The 13915-nt window shown below is 44.3% G+C and overlaps 2 protein-coding genes across 2 annotated transcripts in view; both read right to left on the reverse strand.

The window, feature by feature from the left end:
• Positions 1–2576, reverse strand: part of LOC118426966 (creatinase-like) — a 3225-nt gene extending 649 nt beyond the window's left edge. The window contains exons 1-7 of the mRNA XM_035836598.1: positions 2373–2576; positions 1991–2189; positions 1457–1721; positions 1001–1152; positions 681–795; positions 315–396; positions 1–151 (exon numbers count right to left, since the gene is read on the reverse strand). Coding sequence (XP_035692491.1) covers positions 1–151; positions 315–396; positions 681–795; positions 1001–1152; positions 1457–1721; positions 1991–2189; positions 2373–2408 — 1000 coding nt within the window. The 5' untranslated portion in view covers positions 2409–2576. The remainder of the gene's footprint in view (positions 152–314; positions 397–680; positions 796–1000; positions 1153–1456; positions 1722–1990; positions 2190–2372) is intronic.
• Positions 2577–5935: 3359 nt separating this feature from the next.
• The window catches only part of LOC118428328 (creatinase-like), a 10525-nt gene continuing 2545 nt past the window's right edge, over positions 5936–13915 (reverse strand). Inside the window, exons 2-10 of the mRNA XM_035838380.1 lie at positions 11528–11688; positions 10767–10951; positions 9935–10133; positions 9402–9669; positions 8694–8842; positions 8350–8464; positions 7981–8062; positions 7652–7814; positions 5936–7209 (exon numbers count right to left, since the gene is read on the reverse strand). Coding sequence (XP_035694273.1) covers positions 7010–7209; positions 7652–7814; positions 7981–8062; positions 8350–8464; positions 8694–8842; positions 9402–9669; positions 9935–10133; positions 10767–10951; positions 11528–11681 — 1515 coding nt within the window. The 5' untranslated portion in view covers positions 11682–11688 and the 3' untranslated portion in view covers positions 5936–7009. The remainder of the gene's footprint in view (positions 7210–7651; positions 7815–7980; positions 8063–8349; positions 8465–8693; positions 8843–9401; positions 9670–9934; positions 10134–10766; positions 10952–11527; positions 11689–13915) is intronic.

Consider the following 13915-nt stretch of genomic DNA (forward strand, 5'->3'; position numbering starts at 1 on the left):
CGTAGTAGTGACAGAGAGAGCCGAAGGAGTGCCCGTAGCCGAAGCTGCGGTACTGCAGCAGCCCGTGTTCCCGGTACATCTCGTTCAGCTCAGTGGCGATGTCACAGCAGCGCGCTCCCGGCCGGATCAGCTCCAGGCCCCGCCGGTGTACCTGGTGGGAATAGGAGGTTGGAACAATGACAGAATTGAGACTTATTTATTAATAAGGTTTCAACACAACACAGTAGTTTATACATATTTACGAATCTCTCAAAGATATCATGAATCTATTGCAGTCGGCAAATGTGACAAAGTCAGATGGAGACCAGCCTTACTTGACAGTTGATCTCCCAGAGAGCGAGATGTGCGTCGGAGGCGTGGTTCAAGAACAAGGTCCTCTCCAAGGCTGTGTAGTACCTGAGTTAGAGGCAGAGATGTGAAATTTGTGTCAAGAGCTTTCATGGAATGTACTGAAGTAAATTTACACGCATTGTAATTGAAGACACAAAGTTTTATACGTAAGCACATAAGGTCTACCATGCAGACCCTCATATGCATTGTATAGCAAGAACTTGAGTGATGTCTTCTGGCTTCAAGTCAACCTTAAGAAACCGCTACATACAATGAGTTCTTGTGAATTGGAGAATCGTCTATTAGAAACAAGTCGATCACATATTCTTCATAGTCAAAGAGAACCATACCCAGCAATCATGGGGAAGGTGTTGAGTGACAGGATGTCTCCACTGCGCACGCGCCGTGACGTCACAGGGTTGTGTCCCCCGTCAGTGTTGATCCCTGACAGGATCGAGGCCCAAGCTGGAGGGAGGGAAGGGGGCAAAGTCAGTCCTGAGAACTGACACTTTGAGATTTTCTAGCATTTGTATTATTAAGAACATTGCGAATAATCATTACACATGCAAATATATAGGGTCCTGCCTTACCCCTCTAGATTTAACCAGCCAACATGGCGGCCGTGACGTCACTACCCAAACCCTACTTGTATAAGTAAGTTTGTACTGACTGTTCATGGGTTCGCCATGCGGGTAGCTCCTGGCCACTTCCCGTATCATGGTGTTGGAGGCGTGCATCGCCAGCTCGTACTCAGGCACGCCCTCTTCTAGTGCCTCCACCACGGCCCACCCGCCCAGGTCGGCAATACGCGCGCCCTCTCTGCTCCAACGGACCGCATACGCGCAGATGCAGGAATATGGGAAAGGGTGGGGAAGACAAGAATAGAAAAACGTCCATTTCAGCTTATTCTATATTATTTGGAGTCAATGATTTGACCAGTTTGCTCCATCAATTACCAATATGTTATAATATGTATACTATTATAATCTACTCAAAAGCAATATATAATGATACAGTAGACATCAAAATAAAGCCCTAGATGCTAGTATCTTTGCATTTTCAGGGCACACCTGTCAGATCAGTGAAATGTGACGATACATGGCAAGAAAACGTTGGTCATACACACCTGAGTGCTATCTCCTCGTCCGATTTCTTCATTCGCAGGCGCATGGCAGGCTTCCCTATGTCAACTTTCTGCATGTCGGGCACGGCGAGGTTCAGCTTGGTGAAGCCGTCTAGCGCCATGTCGTCGAACTCCACGCCGAGCGTCATGAGGCCTCGCCCGGCCAGCTCCACTTGGACCGCGTGGTAGAAGTTGTCCCGCTGCCAATCGGTGAAGAGGACGTTCTCGCCAATCTGCGTCCTTCTCCAGGGTTGGCCACCGTCGATGGCTACAAGGTTTCAAATCAAGCACATATATAAACGCCATGCTATTAATATGTTTTATATCAATTGCAAGTTTTAGGCTGTCCAGATTGTGAAAGAAATAGGCAGTAAAAGATATTCTGTTTACTTTGATCCATTGTGGATGATTCTGATCACCTGGCACTGGCAGCATCCAAGTTTAACCATCGAGTATGCCAGACAATGTCACGTGAGTGTAAACAGTACTAAACACCCTATGTATTCTGGGAAATTCATTTCACCGGATGTGACGTACCTGAGGCTATGACGAGCACCTTGTCCATGGTGACGACCAGCCCGTAGGGTCTACCGAAGGCGCAGTACAGAAAGTCGCAGTAGTAGTTGATGTTGTGATACGAAGTGAAGAGGACTGCGTCTATATTACTGCTGAGCATGAGAGCACGCAGCTTGTCCTGTCTTCTCTGGAGTTCTTCCACTGGGAACGTCGGTTTGACCTGTGGTAACGACAGAGCGTTTGGGGGAAGCACTTATGGCATGCACGTAATAAATTTGGAATAGGATGGTATATGTAACATTATACCTCTTTAAGCTGTTTCCAGCGTGACCAGATTATGGATGTTTAAAATTTGTTTAATTTTCTAATGATGTTGTTTGCTGTTGACAGTTGTAGACGTTACCTTCTGCCCGTTCTTCCTGTCAATCAGCCGGGGCATCAGGTCGTCTGTCAGGGGTAGCTGCTGGGATCTAGTGTCAACATGCTGCTTCCCAGCTGGTGTAGGGTTGTGCGCATGTGCAGGGTGTGAATACACGTTCTGAGTGGTGCCAGTGTTGCCATTGGAGGAACCTTCAACACCAACGGAAACATCGTATCTGTGACTTAAATTTCACCAGGTTTGAGAATCACAGAATACAAGGTTCTCTGTTGACAACCAAGTGCCCGCCTGTTGCCTTCCTTAATATTAGGGCAACACTGACTGGTATAGCGTAACACTACAGCAATGTGTCGCTGCTAACAATACGGCCCAAACGTAATTACCTCCATGAAAAAATGGAGGTATAGTTTTGAGTGTGTCTGTGTGTGTGTGTGTGTGTCTGTGTGTCCGCATATTGTGGTCAGCATAACTTGAGAATCTCTTGATGGACTACGATGATATTTGGTATGTGGGTAGGGGTTGGGAAGACGAAGGTCAAGGTCAATTTTGGGCCCCCTGGTGTGTGACCTTGGTACTGCAGCGCAACTTCCGGTTTTGCTATCTCGGTGTTCTGAACATGCTATGGTCAAGATTTTAGAGTATTAGACAGCTCTTGTGCTCAGGAAAAAATGACATAAGTTTGGGCCCCCTAGCGTCTAGTTTTGGGATAGCAGGGGCATTTTTGTCAAAAACTTCTGACGAGGATAACTCAAGAAGGGAATAACGGATTTTCATGATTTTTGGTATGTAGGTACCTTAGACAATGTTGTACAAGATAAAATACTAATTATGCAAAATAGGAGTACATTTGCATAATTAATGAGAATATTCTATCATAGCAGTTTTTTCAATGTATCTCTTGTCCCGGACGTGATATGGTCGTGACATTTGGGTGGTAGATAATTTTTAGCGTCATGACAAAGTGGGGCAAGTTTCAGTCCCCTAACATTCAATTGTGGAATTGCAGGGGCGTTTTTGTCAAGACACTCCAAAGAGGATAACTGCAGAAAGGAACGACGGATTGCCTGCATTTTAGGCATGCAGGTAGCTTAGGCAAAGATGTTCATAATGATATACATGTTATGCAAATGATGACTGAATTTGCATAATTAACGAGGAAATTGTACAGTTCCATTGTTTTCAATAACTGGACCTCAATACATGTAACGCATGTTAATTATGATAGGTGGAATATAAGCAGATACCAAATATGGTAATGAGGAACTTATTTGCATAATTTATGTAAAAAATGCAAAACCTCTTTATGATTAATAATGGGAATTTTTTAATTGTGACATGTGAACGTTAGTCAATGATTAACAACACCATGCATACATTATGTTAATGTCTTACTCAATTGCATGAAATTTACGAAAGCTTTAAATTTTCATGGAGGTATGAGGTCGCCGAACTCTAGTTTCATCTGTTTTGAGAATCACTGGATACAAGGTTCTTTGTTCACAACCGAGACACAGTAAAATCACAACCAACGTTTCGGTGTTTTCGGCTGTTGAAATCCTTAGGGCAACAATACTGACTGGTACGACTTAACACTGCAGCTAGGTGTCGCTGCTAACAATACCCCCCCCCCCCCCCCCAGCCGTAAGGAGCTATGTTCTAAAACTATGTTCTATGGACCTGGTCCATGGCCTGTGTCGGAATGCTGACATCTCCCGATAACTGCTGGTACTGCAGCTGTCAGCTTCTGTAAGTCGGGCAAACCCTTCTCCCAGAGAATCCGGGAACTGGACGTCAATATCTTCCACATGGTACTCCTATAACAGCTGTAACAGTTTTGGTTATGAATCGATAAACTTGTTAGTATATGTACTAGTAATGGACTGTCTAAATTACTAACGGTTAATTTTCTTTGGTCGGGATATATGTAAGCGCCGACCATGGGAACTATTTTGGCGCCAACGAGCCATGCTGTAATTCACATCATTTACCACTATGTTATTACAATATTCTTATTTCTCATTTGAGTGTTCATTGACAAAATTGATACCTATAGATATTCCTCTCTTTCCCACCGATAACATGTGTTTCCTATCTTCGAATGCAAAATTTCTTAAGTTGCCTCCATAATTAAGCAAATCACTTCATAATTTCGATATACTAGTATATCTGGATATAGCATATAAATGACAAAGCATTACACCATTTCATGCTCATGCAAATTTATAGCCGCGTGGTCAGCTTTTTAAAAAGCATTTCTTGCTTACTGTTCAATGAGAATTAGTGCACGGGTGATTTCCAGAGGTATATCAGTTTCTGCCGTCAGTATTCTAGGTAATTGCGGAACGTGTTTATGAATATTCTTGTTTTTTACACGATTACTATTACCAGCTAAATCTATTTGTGTGAATTTGTGTGATTTACCGTAGTTGGTATGCCAAGCAATAGGTCGTCAATTTTTACATGGATTGAAAATTCGGAATGCAACAAGTGGCGTTACTCTTCAGTGCAGCGTGCCTACAGCACGTCTTCACATCGATAGAAATATACAATTGGTCAAAATTTTACAAGCAGTGTATGAAAAAAAATCAAAAGCCCCGCCCCTACGTAAAACGCACTGCAATCTCGTGAGGATTGAGCGGCTTGCCGGAGACTATATTGAAAGTATATTACACATTTAGAATTGCATACTTTTTTGCATGTTTTATTTTACTTCAGGGGTAGCAATATATGACAGTAAATCGGTGGTGGTAGGGGTGGAAACGACAACAAAAACAGCACGGTGCGACTTACCAGAACAGTAGGGGGAGGGGTTCGCCGATGCCGATTTTCCCACAAATATTGGCCGGTGCGTTCGACCGGTCCGACTTCTCTCTGAGCCACCGGCGGGCGTTAAGTGAAGGGCACAACCAGCAGTGCGTGCAATTTGTCCGTACGTTTTGGGGGGAGGCCACGTCCGCTACGTTTTTCGGAAAACGTGGGGAAGGACTGGCAAGAGCAGGGAGGGAGTACGTCTCAACGCACGTCTCTCGCACGGTTGCGCAAGCTAAGGTGTAAGTATGTGGTCTGCACGCCACGCCTGTCCGTGAGCCGGTTGCGTGCATCGTTCGTTGCGCAAGTGGTAAGTGAGTTGTACGTGCTTAAAACGTACAATCTCTGTGTGATTGCCCACGTTTTGGCACGTTGACACCACGCAGTTGCAGGTACGGCGGGTTGTGCCCTTAGCTTTAGAATTACGTATACCATCTAAATCAGCACCGTTCGCAAATTTTTCCTTTGCCTGAGCTGCGAAAGGCAATCAGACGGACATTAGATCGGTCCGTACCATGCCGTGCTAGGGAGATATTGTTCATTGCAGATTCGATGGTATTGTTTATTGGTTACTGTAATTCACTTTGTCTTCTTGGTACCAAACTTTCACAGAAAATTTAACTTGTTTTGGGAACTAAATGTTCACAGTGGCAGCATGTGCGCGTAAAAAAGTTAGCGACTTATTTGTTACCAGCAATGTTCGCATTACAGTCGTCACCGTGAAAACCATGAAGCTAAAAGTACATTGAAAAAATCAGGAATTACAGTAACGCTTGTGCAAGTAATAACATGATTTTATTACAAGTAATATTGACTGAATCAAGCTACTATAAAAAATGCAAGTTTATTGAAAACGGGCACATATCCTTTTTGTATATAGTATATAAAATGTGCACCCTTGTTTAAAAAGCTAACTTTATGATCATATTAAGCATACCATTTCCCAAGGTACAAATGAATAGCGACGTTAGGAGTGAAAAGCAAAAATAACTGCTCTTAATCGTTACATTACGTACGTACAGAGATATAGTAGAGAAACTAACATAAAGAAGGCAACTACGCTTTCTTACAATTTGAGCACCAGCACACTAACACAATAGGTAATTCATTGCAATTAAACTATAGAGCAGTACTAGTATTGCTCTCTCGACATGAAGGTTAGCACAAACTATGCTGCTGAAACCTGCTATATACTATTTATTGAGTATACAAACTGTTGCTCAATAGACCTAAATGTTTTTTCTATAAGTATACGCCGTCATATTTGAACTTGTTCGTTGAATTTTCTTTGTAGTTGAGGGTTGAAATATTAGACTATACGGGCTGCCATACTATTTGCTTGAAGCTATATCAGTAGGACGAAAAAAAATCCGCATGCTCATATTGACGTGGCCGTGATTACCTTAGGCAAATGTAAATTTACCTGACCACTTCCAGGTTTAACCACCCAGCATGGCGCACAGTGATTACGTCATAGTCACGTGAGTACAAATACCCTGGTAATACATAAAACAGTAGTTGGCCAACGCACCAAAATAAACTTGCACCAATGTACATGAGGAGCCAATGTCACCCTGGTCCACCGAGATGCCATTTTTGGTTCGGATTGTTTCTTGATGATGACGCTTTCTACAAGGCAAAGACGTTTTGCTATGATATTTTGTGACTATGAGCACCTGACTAAATATTTCTTATGGCGCTGTTTTGATTTACTCTATACTAATGCCCCTTTGCAAGAACCGAGTACGTGGTGATTTCTATATATAATAAGACCTCCCTGATGTCTCATATCGACCTACATATATATAGCATTTCTGTTGACGTCTCTGGTCCGGTGATGTAAGTCGACGCGGCTATGTCTTGATGATGTTGTGTTCGGGACCGAATGGGAAGCCTGTAATGTCCTCCGCCCCGTCCTCCGTCACTACCAGGATGTCGTGCTCCCGGTAACCGCCCGCTCCCGGCATGCCCTCGGGTATCATGATCATCGGCTCCATGGAGACGACCATCCCGGGCTCGAGAACGGTCGGGATGTCTTCACGCAGTTCCAATTCTGGGAACAAGAACAAAAGGATGAAGATTTGTTACAAGTACATTCAGATTTTTCAAACCTATCTACACAGAGGATGCGCTTATGGTACGGTCCCATCATTGGAAAAAAATTGCACTGCCGTGTCCTTATGTGGCAAAGAGGGACAATCTACAGCTACCGGGCTATTTTTGGGTATGACGGGGCCCCTAGATTTCTGTAACTCCAGTTAAAATTGCCAAATAGACGCCGTAACCTAATCGTGAAAACACGGAGAGGCACCCCTGTGGTCTGTCCACCGGAACAGCTTTGCAGCCTCAGAGCCTGGCCATGGCCGGGGCTACATCCCCTACGGGCACGGGTGCAAATGAGACTGCAGCATAAGCTTGTTTTACAATATCTCAAAATAAAAATATCAAGTTTCCCAAGTTAAACATAAATAAATCTGTGATCTCTCGGTTCAGACCTGCTTCCCTGCCGTAGTAGTGACAGAGAGAGCCGAAGGAGTGCCCGTAGCCGAAGCTGCGGTACTGCAGCAGCCCGTGTTCCCGGTACATCTCGTTCAGCTCAGTGGCGATGTCACAGCAGCGCGCTCCCGGCCGGATCAGCTCCAGGCCCCGCCGGTGTACCTGGTGGGAATAGGAGGTTGGAACATTGACAGAATTGAGACTTATTTATTAATAAGGTTTCAACACAACACAGTAGTTTAGACACACTGTTTACGAATCTCTCAAAGATATCATGAATCTATTGCAGTCGGCAAATGTGACAAAGTCAGATGGCTACCAGCCTTACTTGGCAGTTGATCTCCCAGAGTGCGAGATGTGCATCGGAGGCGTGGTTCAAGAACAAGGTCCTCTCAAGGGCAGTGTAGTACCTGAGTTAGAGGTAGAGAGGTTAAGTTTGTGTCAAGAGCTTTCTTGGAATGTACTGAGGAAAATTTACACACATTGTAATTGAAGACACAAAGTTTTATAATTATACGTAAGGACGTAAGGTCTACCATATAGAGCCTCACATGCATTATAGCAAGAACTTGTCGAGTGATGTCTTCTGGCTTCAAGTCAACCTTAAGAAATCGCTACAACGAGTTCTTGTAAATTAGAGAATCGTCTATTAGAAACAAGTCGATCACATATTCTACATAGTCAAAGAGAATCATACCCAGCAATCATGGGGAAGGTGTTGAGTGACAGGATGTCTCCACTGCGCACGCGCCGTGACGTCACAGGGTTGTGTGCTCCGTCAGTGTTGATCCCTGACTGGATCCATGCCCAAGCTTGGTGGAGGAAGGAACAAAAGTCAGTCAGTACAACTGGCGCTGAAGATGCTCTATCATTAGCATAAACTTTGCATGATATCCCAGCAAAGAAGAAGAATCATTGCATATCATACACACATCATACAGATGGACATAATAGCACAGATCCTTTAGGTTTAACCAGCCAACATGGCGGCCGTGACGGCACATACCAAAATCCTACTTGCATAAATAAGTTTGTACTGACTGTTCATGAGTTCGCCATGCGGGTAGGTCCTGGCAATTTCCCGTGTCATGGTGTTGGAGGCGTGCATCGCCAGCTCGTACTCAGGCACGCCCTCTTCTAGTGCCTCCACCACAGCCCACCCGCCCAGGTCGGCAATACGCGCGCCCTCTCTGTTCCAACCCCGCAGCAGAATGGACCACAGATACAGGAATATGGGGATGGGGGTGAACATGGGAAAAAACAACAAAAAACAATTGCAACGCATCTTTATACAGCTCTAAGATGGATAATCTTACCTGAAGTTTTAAATCTTATTAGACTTAGTATAGAATTAGCATATTTCAACAACGCATCCAACAACTTTGACTGAGGTAAAGTTCATTAATGAAAAAGCTTTACAAACAATGCTTCTGAACCCAACATATCAGCAATTTGAATGCACAGCTGATTAACAGTCAAATCAAAGAGCAAATTGCGTAGATTATATGCACATGTGTTACACACATCACTGTTTACCGGTATATACCCTTCATTCCTTATCCCACGTGTCTATCCGCCTGGGGACCTCAGTCTAAATCCTGTTGTGAGAAAGAGACGACATGTATTCCCCTTATGTATCATGTACAATGTTGATGCCACAATATGTAAATTCATAGCTATGATAATAAAATGTATCTCACAACCATATACTATTATCTGACGTCATGAAAGCGGATGTGACGTACACACCTGATGAGTGCGATCTCCTCGTCCGATTTCTTCATGCGCAGGCGCATGGTGGGTTTTCCTATGTCTACTTTCTGCATGTCGGGCACGGCGAGGTTCAGCTTGGTGAAGCCATCTAGCGCCATGTCGTCGAACTCCACGCCGAGCGTCATGAGGCCTCGCCCGGCCAGCTCCGCTTGGACCGCGTGGTAGAAGGTGTCACGCTGCCAATCGGTGTAGATGATATTGTCACCGATCTGCGTTCTTCTCCAGGGTTGGCCACCGTCGATGGCTGCAAGATTACAAATAAAACTCCTATCAGTGACTTAATGTTTTATTTCAAGTTTCAGGCCAACCGGATTGTGGCGAAACAGAAAAAACTCGTCTGTTTACTTGATCCTTTGTTGATGACCGCTTTTGATCACTCAAAACGACCTGGCATTGGCAACTTCCCGGTCTAACCATCAAGTATGGCAGACAATATCGTTACGCCATAGTCACGTGAGTGCAAACGCCCTATGTATTCTGGGAAAGTATATTCACCGGATGTGACGTACCTGCGGATATGGAGAGCACCTTGTCCATGGTGACGACCAGCCCGTATGTCCGGCCGAAGGCGCAGTACAGAAAGTCGCCGTAGTAGTTGATGTTATGGTAGGACGTGAAGAGGACTGCGTCTATTCTGCTGGTGATCATGAACGTACGCAGCAGATTCAGCCTCCGCTGGAGTTCCTCTACTGAGAAGGTCGGCTTGACCTGTAGGAACGACAGACTTCTATAGCATACAAGCAATTAAATAGGAGCATGCCAGCTAGGATGGTACATGTAAACCGCTAGAAGATGAACTTGACACTTGGTAGTTTACCATTTCCTGTGTGTCCTGATTATGGATGTTTCAATTTTTTTCAATATTCTAATGATTTGTAGCGAGAAAGGCTTCAACGTGAGTTGATGTTGCTTATGTGCCGCCCATCTAAAGAACGTACGGTGAATCTGGTTTTCTCCAGATGCCAGCCTCTACGTCATAGCGCCAAAGTGCAAACGGAACGGATTCGAGGACGGTTCATTGACAAGTCTTTTTGCTGTGTGTATGTGCTCTAACAGTTGTAGCTGTTACCTTCTGTGGGTTTACGGAAAAGGCTGAGCTGTCTACCTGGGATGGCTATCGCTTCAGGATCTACGAAAGCCCACGGTTACAAAAGCTGTTTTAGCAGTACGGGCTGTTTCTCCTCAATGATGAAGCTGTGTGTTAAGGAACTATGTGAATGGGCTGTATGTGAAGGGGCTTTGTGTGAAGCAGCTGTGTGTGAAAGAGCTGTGTGTGTTTATGACCCAGAGGTTCTGGATTCGAATCAGTTGCTATGCCACCGATCTTTTCCGTAACCCCACCTTCTGTCCGTTCCTCCTGTCAATCAGCCGAGGCATCAGGTCGTCTGTCAGGGGCAGCTGCTTGTGCCGGGAGGCGTCAATATGCTGTTGTCTGACGGGTGTCGGGTTGTGTTGCGGCCTCCGACCTGCGCCACTCACCGGTGAATGCACGTCCTGTGTGGTGCCGGTGTAGCCATGGGAGGAACCTGCAACAACAAGGGAAACATCGTATCTGTGACTAAAATTTCACCAGGTTTGAGAATCACTAAATACAAGGTACTCTGTTTACAACCAAGACACAGTAAAATCACAACCAACGTTTCGGAGTCCGTCTGTTACCATCCTCAGGGCAACACGGACTGGTACTACTTAACACTGCAGCTAGGTGTCGCTGCTAACAATGCGGCGCCAAACGTCAAGAATTGTCATTATTAGCAGAGACACCTAGTGTTGTGTTATATGGTACCAGTTGCTATAGTAGAATTGCTCGGAGGAAGATGACCGACGGCCATCGAAACGTTGGCTGTGATTCTATGTCTTGGTTGTAAATAAATCAAAGAATATTGTTATCCACCTAGAAAAGTAATGAAAACACCTTATTCCTGTTTGTACCCACCTTTCTCTTTGTGTATATATATGTTTTATATGTGTTTTGCTTGTTTTTAATTTAAAATGTCAAAGTTTCTTTACAAACCTATGTGCACACACACACACACACACACACACACACACACACACACACACACACCCACACACACACACACACAAACAAACACACTCACCAAGACTTCCCACTGGTGCTGGACCTGGTCCATGGCCGGTCTCGGAATGCTGACATCTTCCGATAACTGCTGGTACTGCAGCTGTCAGCTTCTGTAAGTCGGGCAGGCCCTTCTCCCAGAGAATCCGGGAACTGGACGTCAATATCTTCCACATCGTACTTCTGTAACGGCAAACGGCTTGGTTATGAAATGATAAACGTGTTACTGTTTACGTTAGTACTAAACTGTCCACTAACTGTGATATCAGACCAACTGGCAAAGGTATAAAGAGTCGTTCAACTCTAGTGCCTTTGAGTGAAGTACAAACTTATTCTATACAGTATATCTAAATTCTATATATCTAACCCTCATAAACGTAATTCTACATATCCGTTGTCAACTACAATATAGACTTTGATTTCGGTGCTGCATACTTTATATTGTACTGCTTTTGGCTTATATTATCATAATAATCATAATCATCATAACCATCATAATCATTATGCAGTGTCATCAGCATGCTGACATAATGCGTTTATATCGCGACAAATAGCGCGACCTATGGAAGCACGGCGAACTGCAAGTGCACGGAGTGACACTATAGAAACTTCCGCTGAGTCATCGGTGTTCCGATGTTGTTGACAGACGTTCTCAAACCCCTCTTGCGTGCGGGACAAAGCCAACTGTTTTTAACACATTTCATGCGTGAGTCAGTGCTCTGGGCGGGTGTCAACAAGTGTAAGGTTACTCTTTAAGGGAACTCGAAGCTCTTGTTGCATAATTTGGCATATCACAGGGGCAAGGCAACCTGGGATGGTAGCGAACTTCACACATATCAAGCGCATTTAGTAAGGATAATAACTCCCTTTGCCAAAACATATATACTGAAATTGTGTTACCATATACACACAGACAAGTTAAAACCAACACTTCATTCATGGTCATTTTAAAGGGACTCCACTTAACTTACATCGTCCGAGCATTTTCTTGGCCTTTGATTTGCATTTGAAGTTCAGCACGGATTACAAACATTTATTTTGTGCATTCCCTTACATTACACTGTGTCTAATGGAGCCTTGTGTCAAAAGTACACAAAAACGAAGTTGAAAATGGTCACAAAGTTTCGCATTGACGTACATGGTCTAAAACCCTTTCGACCCCCCCCCCCTCCCCATACACACAACAGCCTGTCTGTTGGTATCTCCCGACCTTGTCCTTCTACTAACAAGGTAACTCTATCTGTCTGCTGACTCAGACTTGCTAACAAGGTAAGGCCATTGTTTGGGTTGTATGGATGACATCCACTGGGTACCCAATACTGATGCAAGAAAGCGTGTGGCAAAAAAATTGCCGTCATTATCTAAGTGGTCAGGAAGGTTGAACAAATGATTGGACTCCTTGATTGGACACACTGGACATGGAATAAAAATAAATAAAAAATCTGTATTTGGTCTTTACGTCTTCTTGGAAGACTTAAGAAAACGTAAGTAACGTTACGGTTACGCTAAAAGAAAAGAGGCATTCTGACTACATTTTTACCCTGGCTTCATAAACGCCAACCGTGACAAGGCCTCATTGCGATGTCAGTCAGCAACTTGGCCAAGTAGATCCTATGCAGTAACAACAACCTTCTTGAGCTAGCCAAGTAATACTAGCTGTGATGACAACGAACAGTCAACTAATCTCCTTGTTTTTGACAGGAAAGGACCGCAATAACAGTACAAGACGTGAGCGTCCATAAAACGGACAAGGCTTTTAGTCCTTACTCACTTCATTCATGCCCGACTGAACATGCGTCAGTTGAACATTGTGTGTGCAGAAAGCTAATTTGTCTAGAACCCTTGGATACAGGGACAAGAGTAGGCTGGTAGGTCAAGGTCAAGAAGAGGTCGCACGGAACACAGCACACAGTTAACGTTGTGTTCTAAGACCGGTACCTTGCAGTCACTGCCCTGCACGTACGTATTTCCAAGTATAGTTTTCTCAGTATTTGCGGTGAGGCTTTCACAGCCTGTCGACAAAGATGTCTATGGCAACCATAAGTTTTCTGTCATAGGAGAGCTGCACATAATAAGACACCTCGTTTGTTTTTTTGGCTGTGTGTTCACAATCTCTCAGACCCATGATGGTATAATGGTTAGGGTGTTTGGCCCAGAACACAGAGGTCCTGGGTTGGAGTCCCCCGACATGCCACAATGTTCTCTCTTTGGGAAAGGCATTTACACAAGTTTCTGCACACCAACCAGATGTAGAAATGAGTACCTGACTTCGTTGGGCATTCCAATACTGTGCACTAGACACAGTGGATACAATCCACTGTCCTTATGGCCTCAAAAGGCTATGAAACTACCTTTGAGTACATTTGCATTTGCCCCGGATGTGTCGTATGAACGTTTCAGCATAAGGTAC

Source organism: Branchiostoma floridae, chromosome 12 (assembly GCF_000003815.2).
Source record: "Branchiostoma floridae strain S238N-H82 chromosome 12, Bfl_VNyyK, whole genome shotgun sequence".
NCBI classification, from domain to species: Eukaryota; Metazoa; Chordata; class Leptocardii; order Amphioxiformes; family Branchiostomatidae; genus Branchiostoma; species Branchiostoma floridae.